Source organism: Nicotiana sylvestris, chromosome 4 (genome assembly GCF_000393655.2).
Source record: "Nicotiana sylvestris chromosome 4, ASM39365v2, whole genome shotgun sequence".
Lineage (NCBI taxonomy): Eukaryota > Viridiplantae > Streptophyta > Magnoliopsida > Solanales > Solanaceae > Nicotiana > Nicotiana sylvestris.
The window spans coordinates 125,500,483-125,507,851 of record NC_091060.1 but is presented as its reverse complement, the minus strand read 5'-3'; the positions used below and the strand labels follow the sequence as shown (position 1 = coordinate 125,507,851).

General features: G+C 34.6%; 1 protein-coding gene across 2 annotated transcripts; it reads left to right on the top strand.

Annotated features, from left to right (window-relative positions):
- The first annotated feature begins 1,150 nt into the window (after positions 1–1,150).
- On the top strand, positions 1,151–6,851 carry LOC104214520 (uncharacterized). Of its 2 annotated transcripts, none has more exons than XM_009764203.2 (6): positions 1,151–1,370; positions 3,466–3,568; positions 3,643–3,819; positions 4,165–4,263; positions 4,790–5,032; positions 6,239–6,851. In XM_009764203.2, exons 2-6 carry the CDS (start codon positions 3,494–3,496, stop codon positions 6,662–6,664), a joined length of 1,020 nt encoding a protein of 339 aa, XP_009762505.1. In that variant the 5' UTR covers positions 1,151–1,370; positions 3,466–3,493; the 3' UTR covers positions 6,665–6,851. The 2 variants fall into 2 exon arrangements, with proteins under 2 accessions (XP_009762505.1, XP_009762504.1); XM_009764202.2 differs by having other exon boundaries at positions 1,159–1,370; positions 3,640–3,819.
- The last annotated feature ends 518 nt before the right edge of the window (positions 6,852–7,369 follow it).

Here is a 7,369-nt window from a genome sequence, read left to right as displayed (position 1 = left end):
AATAACTCAAACAATAATTCATCTAAATAGTCGCTCATCTAGTAGGTAAATATATATAATATATAATAATATATGTATAATATGTGTTTAATTATATAATGAACATATACCCTATGTATACCCATTGAAAAAATAAACTGTAAATACGATCGACTACTTAAATTCTCTATGTTGGTACGAGGGAAAATTTAGTAACCGAGTTGATTTCTCAACCACTAACTAAAAATAACGGGTAGATCTATAGAATATGTAATAATTTTATATATATATCACATCTATAATTATATATAATTAGTGTATACTTTACCCGTTAAAAGAACAAAACAATGAATACGAACGTCTACTTAATTCACCAACTGAATCCCCTTGACACAATTTAAAATATGGCTTGGTGGTCAAGGAGGTTCAAAACCTTTGTAAGGTCATTGGTTCAATTTCCACTAGCTACAATCTTTTTTAACCTTTTTTTTAAACTCCGTTATCAGAAATTATGTCTCCGCCACGAGTTGTTACTTGTCAATCACTTGACCAAATTGAGATGTATATTTTCCAACGTTAAAATTGGGTTTAGGCAACACAGAACTTTTTACATGAAAGAGTCAACTATCTACTTTCACTTTTAAAATTTCAGATTATCGTAGCTCAAATCATTTTCCACCGTGCTGAGAGGTAGAAATACATTTTTATCCTTCAATATTTCAAACCTAATGTGCGCATTTGATTCTTACATAAATAAATTCTTATAAATCTAATAGATTCTAATACTAAACGATGTGAATATTACGTATCATGGTTGTGAGGATAAAATTAGTCGCACCTGACATTTATACTAAATCAAACAATTTAAATTAAAAAATACATATGATTAACTGATAAATGAGTGTATGAATACACTTGGTTACCATAAACAGAGAGTTGCTTTGGTACTTTTTTTTTCCTTAAAGGTTAACCTTTTTTGTTTCTCTTTATGTTTTTCATTTCCACTTTTTACCATCTTTTCTCTTCTTTGGTCAACTTGATGGACCCAAAAAAAAAAGGTTTAAGGGACGAAAAATAAAAATTGTTTTTTACAGCAGTAAGTTTTGACCAAAGTTCCTAGCTTCACCGGTTTGAATGAAATTGACATATAGTGGTCAGCAGGAGGCATTTTGTAGTCATATGGAGGGCGCCATTCATACATCTCTATTATGATATTCCCATTACTTGCACTATATAATAAGAATAAGAATAATAATAATAAACAATGTTGAATCTCACCTGTAACCCCTGCTAAAAGTAACCTTCTTCCAGTTGACCCCCTCCTGCTTCTTCATCATTTCATTTGATTTGACGACTTCTCCTCTAACAGTCTTCAAATTTACAATCACCAGGTAACTACTCCTCAATTCATCTTCTCGGTTTTCATTTTCTTGGCTGTTTTTTGAGCACCCACTATGTTTGTAATATGTTTCTTGAATTTGTTTGCATGAGTGATATTTGTTTATCTTTCTATGAATTGACTTTCTTATTGACTGTTAGCAATCATGAGGAAATTGGTCAAAAATCAAGTGAACCTATTTGGCCATATGATTTGGACAACTGGATTTACTATTATGTTACCCCCAGAAATAGGGTACAAAAACAATTGTTGATGTTTGCACTGCATACTCCAAATCTGTGCAATTGCAATTTTTTCCATATAATTCTGTGTAGATAATTTGTTGACTTTCGTCACATTATTCAGTTTGTTTCATTCTTTCTTGTTTAAGTACATTGAGGCACACTGTCTGGGTTGACGAAACTAGCTTGGTCTTAGGTTGGGTAAATCTCAGGCTATACCAAGAATATGAGAAAGGTAAAGTGGTGCTTTTTTTCTTCTTTAAATAAGAATAATAGAAATAATGATGTGCACTTCAAATACTACCTCTGCACATACTTGTGCTGGATTGCAATGGAATAGTCAAAGTGCGTACAAGCTGGCCCAGACACCACCATCATTAAAAAAATACTACCTCCTAGAGTTTCTACTCATGTTTGAGCAAATCTATTTAATGGATGATGACTATTATTTCGTTAATAGCAAATTCCTTGTTGATAGTAGAAATGAAGAAGGCTCTTGAGAGATTCTAAAATGTTGTTTCTGATGTCTTGCAGCCAAAACCATTAATCACTAGGTTTATGTTGTTCCTTAGGCAGTTTTTTACTCTAAGAACTTGGTGGCAATTGGCAATATTTTTGTCGTTTCATTTGCCTGTTGCAGAGTCTAGGAAATATGAACAGGAAAATCGTGTTAGGCATGTAATGCATTTTGCCTTCTCAAAGCTTCTCTAGTTAGAATATGTCATCAGTTGTGACCTTGTATTCTAATATACTAATATCAGAAGATTTGGTTGCAAACTGCTGGGGACTTCCACTTTGAGGTGCTAATGTGCAGGTAGAGGAGCTAGAATCCTATAATGTGCTCATTATGATGAAGATACAAAATGAGGCTGTGTGTTGCTTTTAACATGACTTTCTAGTTTAAATGCTAAAAACTCAAAATATTCAGATTCTGCTGCTAGTTCAATGGCAGCTTACCTCTAGCATAATGATACAACTCATATAGCCCCTACTTGTATAGAAGATTGGACGTCTTTTGTAGAGAATTATGTTCTGATGTAAATTCTCTACTTTTTGGTATACTTCCTGTATACGGGAGTTCTCTCTCTTTTGATTAATACAATTTACCTTATGAAAAAAACATAATGATACAAATGAAAAGATGTAATAGTAAGGAGTAACACATACATCATTATTAAAAAAAAAAAGGAGTATTACATACATGAAATAACTAATCAAAGATGATAATGAGGTCATACAAAGATTGGAACTGGCCACTGCTAGGTGGCTATTCCCTCCCTCTATGACTGCCAAGAACCAGTGAAGGCTGACTAAAATCTCTCATCTACTATATAGTGCCCAATAAATTATCCTGAATATGCAAAGTTGCAAGTAGCTAGTTTCTCAATAGCATTATAAACGGAAAACAGAACCTACTTGTGTTTTCTAAATCTGATTTATGCTTTGTGCAACTCATGGCATTTCTGAAATGGTTAAAAATTCAAGGTTTTCGTATGTTCAGATCTCGCAACCTCACATAGTCACTATAAGTGGAAGGTGTTTGTTTCATATTCACGTCTTGCAAAAGTTCATTACTCTAATAGGGGAAATGATTCTCTTCTCCTTTATCCTTTACAATGAAAGCCTGCCTGAATCAAACAAATTCTCTGGGTCTTTTTTTATTTTGTTTTTCATTTATTGATTTTAGAAAGATCTAAAATACATGCCACTGATAATATTTTGACTATTTTCCTGCTGCATTTATGGGTTTTGTTTTCTGTAGCTCTCAACTTGAGTTGATCTTTTGTGACCCATGGTTATAGCTGTGTTCTTGTTAGAGTTGCACTATACATGCAAAATTTTACTTTATAGTCATTTTCATTACAGTGTGGCGCCAGTAAATTTCCCTGAAACTATGAATACTGGTTCAACAAAGGCTACTTCAAATGGCTTTGAGAATTCTTTGAGACCGGAAGAAGAACAGAACAAGGTATCTCATTTTTTATATTTCTCTCATGGTTTTAAACTGGGCTGCGCTGATTAACAGTTCTTTATTTCTAGCAGATCAATGAGATGAGAAAGTTGATTGGGCCACTTTCAGGTAAATTGGCTCTTTATTGTTCTGATGCATCCATTTCAAGGTATTTAATGGCTCGAAGCTGGAATGTGAAGAAGGCAGCTAGGATGCTTAAAGCGACTCTGAAGTGGAGATCGGAGTACAAGCCTGAAGAAATTCGCTGGGTACTGTTGCAGAACCCTTCTGAAACCTCCCTTTTTTGGGTCTTCCTTTCCTTTTATTATTCTTTTTCTGATATGTGTGGGAGAGAATAATGCCTTTATTAATTAAAATTAATTTCTTATGAGCTTTATCGCTCTTAATTCCTCAATGATTATATTTTCGGCATGATTTGCTTCATAATTAGTGGTGAAATTTTTGGATAGCTTGTTTTGTGCATTGCCTCAGCCTGAATCTGCAACGTTGAAGCATGACAATAGTATCTGTGTTGATCTTGTTGATAATAGTATCCTCTCTATAGTTTCTTGCAATTCTTTTTATTCTTTTCTAAAAGTATTACTTTGATACAGGATGATGTGGCCAGTGAAGCAGAAACAGGCAAAATTTATAGGTCAAACTATACAGACAAGCAGGGTAGGACAGTTCTTGTCATGAGACCTCGATGCCAGGCAGGGTTCAGTTTTGTTTTTTCCTTAACTTGTGATACAATCATATAGCTTATGATTTTTTATCCTATTGATTATTGGAAAAGAATTGCAAGGAAAATGAACTTTCTTAAACCGTTTAAACCTCAGCTTAAGTACGTAGAGTCATTTACTTGTTGATACGTAACTGAGATGGGTGTGTGTAGAGTATTTGATATGGGTGGATGCAGTTTTTCGCTAATTCTTTAATGTATTATGAAGAATTTTCATGTACTCATAGAAGGTCACACCTCTTTGACATGGCTACATCAAGGCAAATAAAGTATCTATGTAATATAGACCTCAAAGCTACAATGACTATATCATTCTTTTGTGTTCTTTATGTTGCCTTTATTTCATGAACTGATTCAAACTGATTATATTTCCTCATCTGTCAGCAACATAAAATTAAATTCAATAACTGCATTTCGTAAGTTATTACTGATTAATGTTTTTGGACACAAGGAACTAAGAAAAGCTTGATATAAACATTTTGAGTCTCTCCTTGCAGAACACTAAGTCTGTTAAAGGACAAATCAAGTATTTAGTGTATTGCATGGAAAACGCTGTTGTAAATCTCCCAGAAGACCAGGAACAGATGGTCTGGTTGATTGATTTCCATGGATTCAATCTGTCACACATCTCGATCAAGGTGACAAAAGAAACAGCTCATGTTTTGCAAGAACATTATCCTGAAAGGCTGGGGATAGCTATTTTATATGATGCACCCAAGATATTTGAACCATTTTGGAAGGTAATTTGCTCTCAAACTTGTTTAAGTTAGCAGTTAATTTTGTAAATGTTTTGTAACAGGATTCTGTTTTTTTTATTTGTGTACTGCATGAACACTAATTATAATCATTGGCATGACTGTGACCTCCAAGGTTAATATTGTAGCGAAGGAACTACTTGAAAATAAGGGATCAATGGCATTTTTTTTTTGGGCATCTTAAGATGCCAGCAATGTGAGGGAACAGTGTCAAATAAGAGCCGAAGAAGAAAAAATTCATGCATGGGGTAGTCGTGGGAACTGCATCACAGCTGGCATTGTCAATTGATGTTTGCAATTGTTATATGGGCTGTATTGCTTTTTAATATCTCCTCTATCAGTATTGTATTGGCCTAGTCCTTTACTCTGATTCTATGACTTTGCTAGTACTTGGGCTTGCTAAACTCATATCAGATTAGGACTAGCTTTTTTAGCAAAAACTGAGTCGGGCTGTTGTAAAGAGGAGCCTTATCTTTTGCCTTCTGGGGCTTCGAAACATTTTGTCTCTGTATGTCTTGCATCCTTTCCGTAGCAGTAATGACTTCCTTTATAAGAAATTGAGTCAGATTTCTTCAGTTGTATGTAAGATGGCTAATGCATTTTGGTAAGAACCATGGCTTTCCCAAAGGGCAGAAGTCGCTGAAACTCTGAAGGATAGAGTATGCAGCAGAAAGCTCTTAATTCATGTATTACAATGCATGGATTAGAGAAAGAAGAAAAGAGGACAGCATTATCAATCGGATGATCATGTGCTTTTCGTTTTCTGAAATCTGAACAGACATTGGAAAAAAGAGAGCTATAAAACATATATGAGGAAAGAGAAGGCATGCCAGACAATTGAATCAGGCCTCTGAAGGAACAAAAAGCCTCCGAAATTGGGAAAAGATAGAAGGCCTTCTGAATAGGAGAAAGACTGAAGAAACCAAATCTGTTGACAGGTGAATAATAAAAGCGAAAATTAGCAATTTAAGAGTAACTACTTACTCTCCTCTAAAATTTGGTGGGGTTGCATCCTTTGCATGCTGTAATTTAAGCATTCCAAGTTGTTGCATGACTTAAGGTTACTTTTGCTTGATTCCAATTGATTCCCTTTGGACTCCTCCGTTCTCTCAAATATTAAGATGATGCATCCGCCTATTTGCAGCATCTCCAATTGGTAACCAATTCTTTTAATTAATCCGAATGGTGCAGGTCGCAAAGCCTTTTTTGGACCCAAAGACTGCCAGCAAAGTCAACTTTGTGTACTCAGACGACCCCAACAGCAAGAAAATTATGGAAGAACTGTTTGACATGAGGTTGCTGGAATCTGCATTTGGCGGAGATGATAAGGCTGATTTTGATATCAATAAATATGCTGAGAGGATGAGAGAAGATGATAAAAAGTTGTCTTCTTTTTGGAAGAAAGACGATAATTCTGCAGCAAGTGCACAACCAACTGTTGTGACAACCGAACCCTCTTTAGAACCAACAAATTCAGAATCTGATTCTGATGCCTTAGATGAAAAAGTAGATAAACTTTCTCTTGATGTTGATGAAGAGGAATCACCAATTGAAGAAACTTTGCCTGGGACCGACAGTACAAATGAGAATGCTGACAGATTAAAGCAGTGTAACTGAGGGCTATCTCTGCAACTTTGTAGTTTTTGCTATTTCTTTTATTGATGACTAAATGCTCATAACATGGGCAAATTAACCATTTTGTAAATGGTTCAGAACTGGAGTTATGAGCAGAAAACATTTTAATACAGGTGATGTACTGAATGATATGTTATGAAATGAATGTTCTGCCTCTTTATAGGAGTAATAGTTTTGTTCTGCATATAAAGTATTCAGTGTGGATAACTTAGTAGTAAAAAAGAAGTATGCGACCTTGAGACGTAATACACAAGAAAATAGCTTTAGCCCAAGCCCTTCAGTACTTGAAGAACAAAATAGCTACCTCTATGATCAGACTTGTAACCTCACCAGCTCAAATAGTCCTTACCAGATTAAATATTAAAAGCTAGTAGTTTATTTTCTAGCCATCAAATTGCTTTTATGGAAAGTTCAGTAACTAATCTGCAACCAAATAGGAAGCTAGAAGTTGCTTCAATTTAGCACCACGTCTAAGGTTAGAGATGAATATACGCCCTCCATTCCTTTTCTGCGCATGGAGTATAAATGATAATGACTTATTTATGGTGATAGATGTCTGATAAGATTACAAGTAAATGTTGGAATATTGATTTGGCAATATGCATAGTTCAATGTTATTAAATTCTTGAAAGTTGTATGAGAATAGAATGACATCAAACATTTTAGAACGACCAAAAAGCTAGTGTC

Excerpts from the sequence above, each read along its gene's own strand:
- LOC104214520 (XM_009764202.2), top strand. The coding sequence starts at position 3,494 with ATGAATACTGGTTCAACAAAGGCTACTTCAAATGGCTTTGAGAATTCT. Across the intron at positions 3,820-4,164 it reads AGCCTGAAGAAATTCGCTGG|GATGATGTGGCCAGTGAAGC; the intron begins GTACTGTTGCAG and ends ACTTTGATACAG. Across the intron at positions 4,264-4,789 it reads TCATGAGACCTCGATGCCAG|AACACTAAGTCTGTTAAAGG; the intron begins GCAGGGTTCAGT and ends CTCTCCTTGCAG.